This window comes from Pongo abelii, chromosome 4, assembly GCF_028885655.2.
Source record: "Pongo abelii isolate AG06213 chromosome 4, NHGRI_mPonAbe1-v2.0_pri, whole genome shotgun sequence".
In the NCBI taxonomy this organism is placed as follows: domain Eukaryota; kingdom Metazoa; phylum Chordata; class Mammalia; order Primates; family Hominidae; genus Pongo; species Pongo abelii.
In genome coordinates, this window is record NC_071989.2 from 139,792,982 (window position 1) to 139,809,492 (window position 16,511).

At 38.5% G+C, this 16,511-nt stretch overlaps 1 protein-coding gene across 24 annotated transcripts in view; it reads right to left on the reverse strand.

Annotated features, from left to right (window-relative positions):
* Positions 1 to 2,101: 2,101 nt before the first annotated feature.
* The window catches only part of RAPGEF6 (Rap guanine nucleotide exchange factor 6), a 211,165-nt gene continuing 196,755 nt past the window's right edge, over positions 2,102 to 16,511 (reverse strand). For 16 of the 24 annotated variants that reach the window (XM_024247559.3, XM_024247558.3, XM_054555903.2 and 13 more), the window contains 4 exons: positions 11,613 to 11,841; positions 9,027 to 9,517; positions 7,079 to 7,393; positions 2,102 to 5,459 (listed from right to left, as the gene is read on the reverse strand). In XM_024247559.3, coding sequence (XP_024103327.1) covers positions 5,434 to 5,459; positions 7,079 to 7,393; positions 9,027 to 9,517; positions 11,613 to 11,841 — 1,061 coding nt within the window. In that variant the 3' untranslated portion in view covers positions 2,102 to 5,433. Of the gene's footprint in view, positions 5,460 to 7,078; positions 7,394 to 9,026; positions 9,518 to 11,612; positions 11,842 to 14,002; positions 14,563 to 16,511 lie in introns of those variants that run through there. The other 8 variants (XM_024247560.3, XM_054555916.2, XM_054555915.2 and 5 more) reach the window with 2 other exon arrangements.

The window sequence follows — 16,511 nt, forward strand, 5'->3', positions numbered from 1 at the left end:
TTAATAAATGAACCGAGTAAGAGTGCTAGATATAAGGTCATTATAAAAATCAATAGTTCAATACTGTAGCAACAAATAGTAAACAATTACAGACCTGAATAGACTTCACAAAATGGTCCAAATGGTCAGTAAGTATTTGAAAAGATGCTTAGCATTATTAGTCACTATTAAAATTTAAACCACAAGATACCAGTATATACTTACCAGAATGTCTGAAATGAGAAAAATAATAGGCCGACCAGGCTTCTCCAGAGGCAGCTTCTGGGAGAGCCAATTCTTCTCTTCGTCTATCAAGTGCTTCTTGGGGGTGGAAGAGGTTAAAGGAAGTGTATTTCTGGACCACCACATCCTTAACTGCAGGGACTGGATTTCTGACATCAGACATATATAGTAACTTGCATTTGTTTCCTAGAGTTGCTGTAACAGATTACAATAAATTGGGTGGCTTAAGACAACAGAAATTCATCACCTCACCATTTTGGAGGCCAGAAATCCAAAATCAAGGCGTTGGCAGTGCAACATTTCCTCTAGAGGCTCTAGGAGAGAATCCCTTCCTTGTCTCTTCTAGCTCCTGGTAGCTGTCAACATTACTTGACTTGTGGCTACATCTCTCTAGGTGCCATCTTCATGTTGCCTTCTTCTGGTATCTTCCTTTGTTTCTCTCTTACAAGGACATTTGTGATCGCATTTAGGCCCCACTCATAATCGCATCTCTAAAATGCTTAATTACATCTGCAGAGACCCTTTTTCCAAATAAAGTAATAATTACAAGTTCTCCAGGGATTAGGGCTTGATATTTTGGGGTAGCCATTTTTCAATCTACTATACTTATTTTCTACTTAAAAAAAATTCATTTTATCAGTGCCATCTGATAAAAATATATACATATATATATTTTTTGAGACAGTGTTGCTCGTTGCCCAGGCTGGAGTGCAATGGTGCAGTCTTGGCTCACTGCAACCTCCGCCTCCTGGGTTCAAGAGATTCTCCTACCTCAGCCTCCAAAGTAGCTGGGATTACACGACCTCGCCACCATGCCCGGCTAATTTTTGTATTTTTAGTAGAAACGGGGTTTCACCATGTTGGCCAGGCTGGTCCTGAACTCCTGACCTCGTGATCCGCCTGCCTCAGCCTCCCAAAGTGCTGGGATAACAGGCGTGGGCCACCGTGCCCGGTGAAGAAATCTATTTTCTAAATAAAGAAACTAGTGAGACTGTGGAGAGATGGTCAGGGGGACAGAATGGCCTGGGAAAACCTGGTGTGTGAAGAGGGGGTGAACTGGAAGAAGGTAGAAGTCTTAGCTATAATGGGAGTAACATTCTCTCGGTACCGAGGGAAAACTGTGAGGAGATTTTAAAAAAGGAGCTAAAGCAGAATTTTCTTCTTCTTTGCCAGGGTCCTGGGATCTAATCCCATAAAAGTTGCTGTATTTACATATACTGCCCAAAAGAGGGGGCAATAGGCATGCTTTCATAGACCCAGCTAGCTGCCCATTTGAAATCTATTCTTTACTTCTTCACTGAAAAGAGTCCTAAATTTGTTAGGAACATCAATTGCTCAGATAAAATAGATAATTTCCAAGGCACCCTTGGAGCTACCAGTCATGCAACACAGGTCTAACTAATGGGATGTAAGTACAAACATGCAAGTCGAGCTTCTGGAAACTACTGTTTTGTTCTCTTTGCGTAGAAAGAGACACATATTTGCACCTTTTCCCCTAAGCCTATCCTTTTCACCCCTACTTTCGCCATCCTTGACAGTATTGTGGAGGAGTTACAGTATCAGCCCCGGACAGTTTGCCTGTAGACTTTTCTACTGTAAGAAGAAAAAGAAACAGACAACAATAACAAAAAGACAAGCCCCAATTGAGTTTAAGCCACTGTTACTTGGTTTGCCATCAAACACAATTTTTTAAACCTAAACAATAGCTATGGTGTTTCACAGATTTGACATAACCAACAACAAATGGACCACTCCAATTTTTCTGGATACTTAAAAAATAACGCCTTCACACCAACACAGGTCCCAGACTGGCATTCTTGAATGACTAAGTTTGTAATTATTTCATCAGTTGCATACATTTATAATTAAGTACAGAGAAGATTAATGTAGATTCTTTATTGATTCCACCAATGTATTAGTAGATATGATAATAATAAATGGTATTTTTACATTCTCTTAACCAAAAATATAACAAATATTTACACTCAGTAAAAATACAAAAAGCATACAGAGGCACTGTCTTTCTAAAAGACATAAGTTTAAGAGGTATCAAAAAATAGGAGACAAACATTGCTTGTTACAGGATACCTTACAATCAATGAATTGTGCAGGAGAATTGCTATCTGATTATTAGAGATGTGCAGTGTTGTTTTTGTCTTTTGCTGATTAGCTTACATGTCTCAATTTTAAAAGATCAAGGTCAACTGCATTCTGTGTATCAAAAATAAAGAAGCATTAAAAATGCACAACAAAAGTCAAAGATGAACCAGGATTCAAGTTTAAATTTGAACATGTACTGTGACACTTTTCTGAAGATTTATCCCGTTTTTCTAGCCTTTAAGGTAATGCTGAAGGAATACATATACTTTAATATCACCTTTTTTAGAAACTTAAAATTGAATCAAAATAATCAGTTTTAAGGAAGCTTTTTCTTCTCCTCCCTTTTTTGTAGAGGAAAGAACACTTGATAAAAATTAGATCTGTTCTTAAAAACACCCATGATTACCATCACATTTTCAGCCTGGGGGAGATTCTCAAGGAGGTGATGTAGATCGCAATGATGTGATTTATCACCCTCAAGAAAATTCACTAAAGGCTTTTTCTCCCCAAAGATCATATTGAAAGTAATCGTTTGGAGTAAATTAGAATTATTAACTTTAATAAGCTTTTATGGAATCATGTACTGGATTTACTAATTCTCAAAATCTTTCACTATAAAGATATTTTGTTGAAACTTACTATTTGGCAAAAGTTTGCACTGAGGGTTAACTGCTTCAACAGTCTTGGCAGATTTGAGAGTTGTGGCAGGAAGAGAGGGCACTAGTCTCTTCATTAAAATTATGAATTTATAAAACAAAAACAAATGGAGATCTGGAATTGGAGTAAATGCAGGTTAAGACTTCTCTTGTTCTAGTCATATGACAAACTAAGAGAAGGCAGGAATGTACCCTTAGTTAAAATATAAAAATCAAAACCTCATGATTTTTTAAGGGATACATATGCATAACAAACTACAAAGCATTTGGCTTTGGCTCCTGATCAATGTGATCAGCTGATCTGAACACTCACAGTTAAAGCTAGATAGATAAAACAAAGGCAGCTGTAAGGTGCAAGTCCAAAACCATAGGCCTCAACACTCTGTGCAAGATATTTACACTATTAAGGACAAAGACAGGTAAGGCTTCCATTTGGTTTGAAAGACCCGCTAAATAAAGACATTATGAAAACAGCACATTTTTCTGGAGAAATGAATATAAAATGGTGAGAGTAGACATCTGAACTTGATAAAAAAGTGGGTATAGCAAAAATATATTTCACATTGTTTTGCTGTGGCCATGAAAACAAAATTATGCAAATCAGTGAAGGAAAAAATGTATAATCATAGGACCACTGTTTATAGGCCAAATCACTGAAGTGTAACTTTCAAACTAGGATTTTTGGTTCAGGTTATTTCCCATTTCAAAGGACCAAGAAAGCTATGGAACCACCAAGCCTCATTCTATCATACCTGCGATTAATTTCTAAGGCTTAAGTTTCAGATTAATGTTTCTTTACCACAGGAATTTTTGACATGCTATTATTCCTAAAATAAAGAGACAATCATGTTGATGGGAAAGATGAACTACTACCATTTACCACTTACAACTGATTCATGATTTTAAAATGAAGGGGGATAGGCAGGAAGACAGACAGCAGAGACAGCTAGGGAAAGACAACACTTTTCTATAAAGGAGGCCACAAACCAACTAAATCCGATGTGGACACATACGGACAGCCATTCAGAAGTAAACCCATTTTGGCTCCAAGTTGATCTGGGTTAGTGCATGTTAATGGCTTTGGCTTTTTTTTTTTTTTTTTTTTTGGTAATTACAGAAGTTTATTAAAATTCCACTTGCTTTTACATTAAAAAAACTGAAAAAATTAAACTTAATATATATAAAATATATTTAATTTGCAAAAATGTGAAAAATCTGCCTCATCCAGTAAACAGTCACTGAAATTTTAATTAAGAGTGCCATACCCATGAGGCTGGAAAAGTATGTCCTCTCAAGGGCTAAAAACTGAGAACCAAGAGACAATCATTTCTATAACTCCAGCTCCTCTCTCTCCCACAAAATGTTACTGCAGGCAGCTGAGAGCTGCAGGGTATGTCAGGTTAGACACAACCTGGTGCTATGAGATGTGGGGGTGGCATGCTGCAGAACACTGCATAAAGTTGAATTCATCTTCATTATTACAACATCCATGATAAGAATTTCTTTAAAAAAAGTATTCCATACTTGAGTTATGAGAGATTTTAGTTTTGGGTTTCTATAGACCAGAACTCTCTAGAACCCAGTCTCTATTTGTTGGATCTATACTTTCAGTTACAATTCGATGCAGCATAACTTTAAGAAAGAATTTGTATACATGTCATTTAACATCAAAATTTCATTCTGTGGAAATTAGGGTTCCCACCCTCCTCCCCATACTCCCTCCCATTTCTCAAAGGACTGACAAGAAACCCTATGGCAGCTTCATTTGGCCTTCCACACCATGACCAGCAGGTTCCTAACACCTCAACTGCAAAGGGCTTCCTATTTCTCTCAAACTGAGACCTACATTGCATTGGTGCTACAGATCAAGTCACATCTCTGTGTAGATCAAGCGTATCACCTCTGTAAAGATGACTTCTGTTTGGTCAGACGAGAGACAATTTTATGACCTCAAACATGAACATCAGCTAACAAGAGCTCTCAAATACAAACAAAACCACAACAATTCAAATAATAAGTTATTTTTCAAATATACAAGAATATCCTTGGTATTGGCAGACACTTTCAATTTGTCCTTCAGCCCAAGCTATGGCTTGGAAATAATAATGCCATTATCTTTAAAATAGCTTGTTAAAGAAAAATCTACAGCAATACACACAAGGATCACTCTGAGTTTAAATTTTTTCTGTAACTGTGGTCCCAAGGCAGTTCTGGCGTGCAAAGTGGAGACTGGTATCCAGGCATAGCATCCATTGCTCAGGAAACTATTCATCTGCAGAAATTAAATGAAAAGAAGCATAACTCAGGTCTATTTCATTGCTCGGAGTAGAGGGAGTAAAACTTCTGGACTGGTTGTAGCAATGAGCTGTTTGTTAGCAATGGCCTCCAGAATCATGAGGTGGTTCTGCCCATTCCTCCACGACTTTCAGTGGTTTTCAAATAGGTCATCCAAAGGCTAGACTGCTGAAACTTGTTCATTTTCTGAAAATAAAAAAAATACAATTAACTGGCAGATCAGCATATTAATGAGATCCTAATAATCTAGTTATCTATTTAGAAAATCAATGCCAACAAAGAAATCCTCTCAAACATTGCATCGAGGCCTAGATTTTATTATAATAATACCTATGATTTCTGATCACACTGAAGGTTGACAATAAACTGGAATTTCATTGTTTTTAATCACTTCATTACTCCTGTTTAAAAGCATAAATTTTCATTTATTTTCGATAAAACAATCGTTTCTCAAACTATTGGCACAGGTACAAAGTCAGTCAAGACTTTTGCTAATAAAAGGAACTATATCAACAGAATCACTTCAGATAATTTGGCATTTGAAACAGTTTCAAGTTTCCATGCATTAAGGTAAAATACAATTCCATTAATGTTAACTGCTTTTTCTCAAAATTATCCCATTAGATTGAGCCACTGTTTTATCAAAGAAAAGAATATTCCATTTGAGCCACAGGGTACTAGGCACACAAAAATAGGCAGCTTGCCCATTTCATTTAAAAAATTACACCATCAGTGCGGGGTACAGTGGCTCACACCCGTAACCCCAACTTTGTGGGAGACTGAGGCTGGCAGATTGCTTGAGTCCAGGAGTTCAAGACCAGCCTGGGCAACAGGGTAAAATTCTGTCTCAAATACAAAAAATTAGCTGGGTGTGGTGGTGTGTGCCTGTAGTCCCACCTACTTGGGAGGCTGAGGAGGGAGAATTACCTGAGACCAGGAAGTTGAGGCTGCAGTGAGACATGATCATGCCACTGCACTCCAGCCTGAGTGACACAGCAAGACCTTGTCTCAACAAACAAACAACCCACACCACTGGTTGGGTGTGGCGGCTCACACCTGTAATCCCAACAGTTTCGGAGGCTGGGGTGGGAGGATTGCTTCAGGCCAGGAGTTCAAAACCAGTCTGGTCAATATAGTGAGACCCTGTCTCTACAAAGGAAAAATTTAACAATGAACCAGGCATGCTGGTGTGCACCTGTAGTCCCAGCTACTTGGGAGGCTGAGTTGGGAAGACTGCTTGAGCCCAGGAGTTTGAGGCTGTAGTGAGTCATTATTGTGCCACTGTACTCTAAGCTTGGGTAACAGAGTTAGACCCTGTCTTGAAAAATAAAACAAAACCAAAACACTCCCCCATACTATATTTAGGAACTTTTTTTTTTTGGAGACGGAGTTTTGTTCTTGTTGCCCAGGCTGGAGTGCAATGGTGCGATCTTGGCTCACTGCAATCTCTGCCTCCCAGGTTCAAGCAATTCTCCTGCCTCAGCCTCCCGAGTAGCTGGGATTACAGGCATGCGCCATAATGCCTGGCTGATTTTGTATTTTTTTAATAGAGACGGGGTTTCTCCATGTTGGACAGGCTGGTCAGGAACTCCCGACCTCAGGTGATTCGCCCACCTCAGCCTCCCAAAGTGCTGGGATTAGAGGCGTGATCCACTGCACCCTGCTGGCAGGAACTTCTTACTTTTTAACAGAGATTTAAGACATTTAAAGAAACAATTACTAATTACCATAAAATACCAAAGTAAAGCCCATTTAATGTGTTCAGCAATTCATTTAAGAGCCTTTAAGAGAGCTTGTCAACATACCATCTGCTTCGCTATCTGCATCAGTCACATCTGCTAGTTTAGGATGGAATGGCTGCAAATTATGCCTCTGAGGCTGAGTTACAATCTTCGATGGAACACAGGCCACGAGGTTGCTACTGAGAGAAGCTGGTGGCAGTCTAGAGAGGCTGTTATGCATCATCTTTGACCTCTGCACTGCCACACTATAATCTGGAGGTTTTAGGTGTGGGTGGGGTCCTTCCTTTAGGTCTGCTAAAGAAATCCCCAAATATCCTGGAGGAGTGGGAGGTGGCTCCCTATACCTATCATCCTTCTTGGGCGAGGTGACACAGTACACTGGTATGAAAAATAAGCAATGAAAATGTTAATGAAAAAGAAATGAAAAAAAAAAAACACCCCACAAACTTATTACAATGACAAAATAGAACTTAAAAACAGACAAAATGAATAAACTTGAATGATGGCAGATCAAAAACATTTTTAAAAAGTTTAATAAACAAACCTCTTTTTAAAATACATAAACAACTATATTAAGTCCTGTAAACATTAAATGGAATGAGAGAGTTGAAGGAGATGACACTGATGACAAGCTTCCTTCTGCAATTCAGCCCCCATATCACAGAAGTATATGACAACTCCTGAAGTCACACCAGCCCTAAAGGTATCAGAAACATTTAAAAGTTCACCCTAAACACGTATTCTCTGTAAAATGGGAGAGTTTACATAGAAATGACATTTGGGCTATCCGTTTAAGGGCTGTTTCACCTTCTCCCTGAGACATGAACCAATGTTTTCTGGCACTCCTGGGCAGATTAGTTCTCAGTTCTAGCATATAAACTTTAACTTTGCTGGTATGGAGGAACTAATTCCTTCAAGAACTTTACTTCTGGCCAGGTGCGGTGGCTCACGCCTGTAATCCCAGCACTTTGGAGGCCAAAGTGGGTGGATCACCTGAGGTCAGAAGTTTGAGATCAGCCTGGCCAACATGGTGAAGCCCCATCTCTACTAAAAATGCAAAAATTAGCTGGGCGTGGTGGCAGGCACCTGTAATCCCAGCTACCTGGGAGGCTGAGAGAGGAGAATTGCTTGAACCTGGGAGGCAAAGGTTGCAGTGAGCCGAGGTCACGCCACTGCACTCCAGCCTGGGCAATACAGTAAGACTCCATCTCAAAAAAAAAAAAAAAGTTGGAAAAAAATGAATGAGCTAAAAACCCAACCTATAATGCAATTTGACAAGTAACTATAAAATCACCACATTTCACCTTCACATTTTTAGTAGTTAAATGTGACACCATGACTGTTGCATAAATTTCAGAGTTGATTATGATATTAATTCAAAGTACAGTCATTCCATATAAGTAGAAAAGCAGTTTTATATCCACGTATTTATATAGTTTAGGAAAGAAATTTTTAAAAAGTATTTGATGGCTAAATACTAAAAAAAAAAGTTTACTAAGAAAGCTTGGAATGGAATTCACAAACAGGAGTTGGCACACTCATGATGTACACCAAGAGAGTATACTGAAAAATGTTCTAGACTTCCTGACTGCATTTTCTCTCACTTTCACGACCTAAAATCAATAGCAGATTCAATGTTTCTACCACATATGCATACCAATTGTGGTCCAAACAATTTATGAGGTGACAAAGAGAATAATCCCTTTATTACTATTGCACACTAATGCAATGATATTCCTCAATAAAAGCAAAAAGAACTTAAAAACAAAAGACAAAGTTGTCCCTCTAATTAAATACCTTCACATCAGACTTTTCATTTTAATAGGGTTGAATAGCTGCTCCAAAGTCTTTGAGAAATCATGAATTTTTGGGAAATAACTTGTTTGTGAAGGAAAGAAAGGTTGTTAGAGAATGAATTTTTGCAATGATAAAATCCAGGGCCAAGGTATCCCAATGCCATTTTTTGACTACTTAATCTCTAAATGCCACAGACAACAAAAATACAACTTACCAATCAAGCCCTTTTCTGTACTTGAAGTGACAGTTTTATAAACTGGGTCAGTGACATCCTTGGGGTCCAAGCCTTCAGATGACTCAGCTGGGGTGCTCTCCAATACTCTCCGTTTAACTGTCCCATAGTTTGGTTCATACATGTCAGACAGAGAACTGGAGGAGGTCCAACTCTTTCTCTCTAGGCTTCCTTTACACTGCCTGCAAGTTCTAGAGCAGCTTTTAGAACAGGAATAGGGCTCAGAGTCAGTGGGTTCAACTTCAGCAATGGGGTCATCCAAATGGGTATGTCTGTAAGAGTTCAAAAAATCCCAGCTTTTTGGGTTTGGAAGGCTTTGGAAGTTGTCATGGGAGCTGCTTGAACACGAAGTCCAACTTCCACGACCACTGTCTGCTGCTTCTATAATGATATGCTCATGAGAAATCTCTTCATTGCTCACAGACGATGAGACAGCTAAACACTTGATTAGAGATGGCTTCAAGAGTGTCCACCTAAAATTGGAGATAATGTACAATTAGAAGGCTTGCTGGAAAAACTATCTTCTCTCTGTTTCAAGTTATTACTGCCTATGAGAAACTACAGAGCACGTACCACAAGTGTTCATGCCAAATAACACCGTGAAGAAAACAATATTATCATCATTCATCACTAAATTCCTTGTAAGTATTTAGTTAACACTCAGAAGACACAGTAAAGAAACTCAAATGCTTAGCAAAATTTCCTTAGAATTTTTCTTTTTAAATTTTAAAATGTTAGTTATTTTTTTTTTCGAGACAGGGTGTCACTCTGTTGCCCAGACCGGAATGCAGTGGCTATTTACAGGCATGATCATGGTGCACTGTAGCGTTTAACTCCTGGGCTCAAGTGATCCTCCCGCCTCAGCCTCCCCAGCAGCTGGGATGGACCAGAGGTATGCCTGGCAAGTATTTTTCTTGAACTGATTTTAAATGAAAATGTAAAGATGAGAGTTGAAATGAATAATGTTAAGTATACATATTCATTTTTGGTCATCACAATATTAGACTACTGTGTCCATGCATACAGAATTAAGAGTTCCCAACTTGAAAAATCATGTTTTATTGTTCAACGTACCTCTGAGGTTAGCCCAGTACAGTGCCAAGTAAATAGCAACTTCCCTAATTACCTATTAAATGAATCATTTATAGCAGCGGTCCCCAAACTAAAGCTCATGGGCCAAATTTAGCCAGCAGCCTATTTTTGTATGGTCTGAAACAAAGAATAGTTTTGTTTTTTAACCTTTTAAAAGGTTAAAAAACAAAACAAAACAAAACAAAACAAAACCAGAAGAATTTGTGACAGAGACTATATGTAGACTGCAAAGGCAAAAATATTTACTATCCGGCCCTTCACAAAAAAACTTTGTAAACCCCTCATTTACAGTATAGAGCAGGGGGTAGCAAACTACAGCCCAGGGCCAAATCTGGTGGTCTCTTTGCTCGTTTTTGTAAATGAAGTTTTGGCTGGGTGTGGTGGCTCACGCCTGTAATCCCAGCACTTTGGGAGGCCGAGGCAGGCGGATCATGAGGTCAGGAGATCGAGACCATCCTGGCTAACATGGGGAAACCCTGTCTTTACTAAAAATACAAAAAATTAGCCGGGCGTGGTGGTGGGCGCCTGTAGTCCCAGCTACTCGGGAGACTGAGGCAGGAGAATGGTGTGAACCCAGGAGGTGGAGCTTGCAGTGAGCCAAGATGGCGCCACTGCACTCCAGCCTGGGCAACAAGAGCGACACTCTGTCTCACAGAGCGAGACTCTGCCTTAAAAAAAAAAAAAAAAAAAAAAGTTTTACTGGGACACAGTCATGCCATTTGTTTATGTGTTGTCTATGGCTGTTCTGGTGTAATAGCAGAGTAGTTGTGACAGAGGCCTTATGGCCTGAGAAGTCTAAAATGTTTACTATGTAACTTTTATAGAAAACATTTGCTGACCTCTGGTGTAGAGATCATAGTCTAGAAACCTTTATAAATGTGGTAATACTTTATCTTAAATTTTTCATATTAAAGTAGACCAGATTTCACAATATTTATCAGTTAGAATAAACTTTCTCAAAGATTTCCACGTTGCTTGATTCTAAATAGAAATTTGGAGTTGATTTTTTTTTTTTAATTAACCTTTGCTAGGTGATTATTCTTACTCCCCAAATTACACTTTGAGGACAGAGATCAAGGGCTAGTCCTACTCTCCCAACCTGCCTACAATGTGCACAGCACTCGAGGCACTTTCCAAAACACAACCTTCTTGATTAACCTATAACTTAACAGCCAGAATTTCAAAAATTATCTCCCCTATATAAGTAGCAGATGCACTTTGAGTTCTGACTGGAAAGATACATAATGATAAAAAGTTACTTGAATTTAGTAACACTTTAAAAATGAACACCCATACATCTTTCAACATAGTGCTTATTTACATATTCAGAATAGAGACTATGTGCTTGGCCCACATATTCTTTTATGGATAACTCTGCAATGACCCATGGGAGGTCCAAGGTCAAGGTGGGGAGCACTGCTTGCAGTGGCCACTTGGCTTGGGTTTTGTGTTATGAACACAGACAATGATGCTTACCCAGGGCCATGTTGATTATGATCTCCTATCCCTGAGGGGTGCTCTGTCTTTTCCAATGCCCCAGTGGATTCAGGGACTGCCAGGGCCTGAGAGGAACACCGTTCATCCTGTAGAGCTGCAGACATGGAGTCAACAGAACAATTGCTCACGATGCTGGACCGTGAAGAAATCTCACTATGGCTGGAGTCAGACAAGTTGTCAGATTTAGCTGATGGAATAAGTGTGTAACCTGAACAAGAAAAGAGCACTGATCAAACTACAAAAAAAGGGAACATATGGTGGGGGTAGTAGGGGAAAGGATGAAAAAAAACCCCACAAAAATAACAGAAGACAAAGTAGAAGCAATTTTAGTTTCCATCTATGTAGATATAATGGTGCCAATTTTCTCCACACATTCCCCTACATATCCATTCACCTACTATCCACACCACACCAATACAACTACACATTCAAGAAAAAGACAGTCAAAGTCCAGTGTTACTCAGAAAACTAGTTTAAAGGTATATCTTTCTCAGGCTCTCCCACAGCTATAATCATTTAATAAAATAAGAAGATTACAAATATTAACAAGTACATGTCTTTAGGGTTTCTCAACTTCTTTTTAACCCAATGCTCCTTCCTTTGATTAATATGAATATTTCTTGACCTGATCTGAATCCAAAATACCATCTTGAAGTAAGGGTAGGGGTGGGAGTCCAGGACTCAAGGGAAAGAACTACATTTTTGCTTTATCAAACTATATATACTTACCCCAGATATTCTGCATATCCCACCTAAGAAGTCTTGTCTTGAGTTAAGAGTCACTGTTTTAGATTATTTTTATTTTTTAGACACAGGGTCCTGCTCTGTTGCCCAGGCTACGGTGCAGTGGCATGATCACAGCTCACTGCAGCTTCGAACTCCTGGGCTCAAGTGGTCCTCTTGCCTCAGCCCCAAGTAGCTGGGACTACGGTCTGCACCACCACACCCAGTTATTTTTAAACTTTTTGCAGAAATGAGGTCTCATCATGTTGCCGAGGCTGGTCTTCAACGGCTGGACTCAAGCGATCCTCCCACCTCAGCCTACCAAATTGCTGGGATTACAGGTGTGAGCCACCATGCCCAGCCTGTTTCAGTTTTTTAAATTGTTTTAGGTTTAAACTTAGTGTCATACTTAGTTTCCTTTTTCTTCACCAACCTTGCAGGATATTAAACAGCTGAGTGGATACATGTTTAATAATGTGTTATAGAAAAAAACAGCCTCTACATGTTCTATGTTGTTCTGTGACTTACTGCACAGCAGACAACTAGAGAGATGTTCTTCTGTATTCTAGGGATGCACTGAGGTGAAGGACCCAAAAACAAATCTGCAACAGAATGGCTAATGTACGTAATAATCTATTTTGATAATTGGAAGAAACCAAATTTTTGTTTAGAAATAAAAGAAAAAGAAAATGCCCTAGTAATCCCAACAAGGGACTGGTCTCAAAGAAGTAAAAAATATCTTCTTGCTCACAGAGGAGAGTAGGGTTTAGTAGATAAGTGACCTTTGGACCAATACCTAGAAATGTCATTAGGAAGAATTACAGGCTTTGGGTATGTTACTGGAATTCTCAGGGCCTCATCTTCATGCAGAAAGAGGATGACAACATCCTTAGTTCCAAGTCCTTCTCTGTTTATGGATCTTGGAGTTATTCACATATAACTCAAGTTATTTAAGGAATAATTTGTTGCACAGTAATCTTATTAAGTCGTTTCGTTAACTATTTCAAAGAGAAAAAGGCCTAGAAAACGTGTGATTTATATTTGGCCTATGTGGCCAGGAACAGGGTAAGCCAAGACAAGCCAGTCTTCTGACTTCTATCATACATCTCTGAACTTGGGATCACGGCTATTTGTCAATGTCCATGAGCTGATTAGTCAGTTTTCAAGAGGACCAAGAAAGTGGATGTAATAAGTAAATTAAATATAAATAAAAACCTTCTTCTTCAAAAGAAAAAGTCATTGCTCTACAGAATAATCTTGCTTCATTGTTTAAAAAATAATTTCATTCTCATGTCTGTTTGATCAGTATTTCTCAAATATAATAATACTAAGAACCACCTGGCAAACCAATTAAAATAAACATTCCGGATCCCATTTCTGGCAATTCGAGTTTCTGAAGTCTGGGGTGGGACACAGTAATTGCATTTTTTAACAAGTTTCTCAGATGATTCTGAAATTGCTATGTTAGACTAGTCCCTTCTCCCTCAATCAAAGATATGTAAAAAGTAGAGGATAAAAAAGCCTCCTCTACATATTTCACTCACAGATCCAGCTAACAGCAGGAAATAAAGTCAACTACAGAAAACAAGAGTATAAAATTTACTAACTCAATACATTAGTAAAATAACACATGTACAAATGAGGCATTTTCAAGTGTTTATAAATAGCATTTTACTAAGTTGTCTGCCTAAGCTTTGACAAATGGTTTAATTTAAGCCATGTATACATTAATAACTGAAAACAAACTTAACACTAAAATTAAATAAGGAACTTCATCAGAGTGTCTTCCTCCTTTTAGACTTGAATCGCGTATAGAAGCAGTTTAAAGTGTTACTGTTGCCTTGGCTATTTGAATTGAAGATGGCACTCCCTTTCTCATCTTTGATGTTGCTTCCAACATCCTTCACTTTCTCACAGCTTTCTGTAGCTTGATTGTGATCTGTGTCCTCTTTTTGGCTGTTGACTAGTCTCTCCCTTGAAAGCATTCTTTCCCTAAGTCTTCTAAACGGGGATGTCATTCTTTTTCTGGTTGTGTTCTCACAACTTGTCCTGTCTCTATTCTCCTCAGTGGCCTTCTCAGTACTGTCTGTTCTTTTGGCTGTGCTCCTGGTAATCTGAAGGATTTTCTTTTGCAAGTAAGCCCCACCTATTCCGGGGCAGCTCTGGCCACTGATCTTGCTGCTGTGATCAGATATGATACTGCCAACTGGAGGGAGAGATGCAAAAACCCTGACATGGTCAATCACAATTAGCCTTGTTTACATAATATTTCACTATTTAAAAATTCTAACATCTTGATAATATCTGAAAAATTGAAATCTAGCAACATATTTTTTAATGCATGGAAAAAATCCACTTATATATAAAACATATACACATCAGTTATTGCAAGACAGAATGCAGGAGAAAGATTACCTTTATTATCAGCACAAGCTGGTGACAAAAACAAAAACAAAAAAACAGTTGAAAGGAAGCCAAGCTGGTAAAATCATAAGGAAAAATATGACAAAAATATCAGGTAACTAGAATTATTTCTGTAAAGTAACTATATAGGTCTAGAATTGTAAGGTAGATTTTACTATGAAGAAACTTAGTAAAAACCAAATAAGACATACAAATAGTACATACAATAGGTATATTTACAAAGCTCATTTTCTGATCCTGTTGTAGATCCAAGGTGGAGAGTGCTTTTCTTAAACACTAGGGTAGATAATGTTTAAGGTCTCTTGACTTCTTTTTTATAAAGTTCTTGTTTAAACTATCCTCATGCAAAACATGAAGACAGGTTTATTTTCTTAATCATAAGAAAACAAAGAACAGATCTCAAAGTTTAATAAGAACTAGGAACAGATCCTAATAATTTACTCTGAGCATAATGACAGTTTTGTTCAATCATACGTTACTGGCAAAAACCTGTCTACAAAAATAGAAGGATCATACTTGGTTGGGGTTTTGATAGTACACATCCAAGAACAAGCTGAAACGGTTTTGAAGAGAAGAATTTCTTCAGGCTTCTAAGAATTCTAAACATTACTATGAGAAGCTCACAAATCTATAAATATGGTGTTCAATTGTTGGCTACACAATGAAAGACAAGGGAGAAAATACTTCTCTATTCGAGTGTTGAGTGTAGATTTTGTTGGGAATAAGAACAATGGAGGAATTCCTGTTCCTAATACCTCTTTCCAGAAGTCACATTCAGGCATAAAATACCAAATCAGATCCTACTAGTTAGAATTACCTATAATGGGATGGACCTCTGAGCAGCCTCTAACAGGGGAAAGGAGTGTAAATGTTCCTGAATGAGCATTAGGAGCATATAGATACTGTTCATTTGGACCATATGTCTGACTGGAGGCACTGTGGCTTATCCTACACTGCAAGATCTGGTAAGGGGCACGTTGGATAGGACCATACAGACAAGGAAAGTGATGACATAGGTCTGTGTGCCACACAAAATTATATATGAGCTACAACAGGATCAAAATCTGTGTTTTATAAATACACCTACTATATTACTGTTTTTATCTCCTGTTTCATTTTTATTAAGCTTTCTTTAGTAAAATCAGAATGAAAAAAATCTAACCAGTCTCAGCTATGTGAGGACGAAAAAAGCAAGTGAGTAATGGAGCTATGGTGTCCTGAGGTGGCAGTAGAGAAAGAAAAGAGACATTCCAATTCACTAAACACCACACATCAGGCTTTATAAATATTATTTCATTTAAACCACATAAGAGGCTTTTAAAATAGATGGTCTTTTTCTTTTCTTCTTTTTTTTTTGAGATGGAGTTTTGCTCTTGTCGCCCAGGTTGGGCAACAATTCTGCATCCAATTCTCTCTTCGTTTCCATAACCACCAAACTAGTTGGGGTGCAATGGCATGATCTTGGCTCACTGCAACCTCCGCCTCCTGGGTTCAAGTGATTCTCCTGCCTCGGCCTCCTGAGTAGCTGGGACTACAGGCATGTGCCACTACACTTGGCTAATTTTTTTGTATTTTTAATAGAGATGGGTTTCACCATCTTGGCCAGGCTAGTGTTGAACTCCTGACCTCAGGCGATCCGCCTGCTTTGGGCTAGATGGTCTTTTTCCCATCTTACAGACAGGAAACCTGACCGTATAAATAAATTACTTGTAGTAACACAGCTACAGTGGA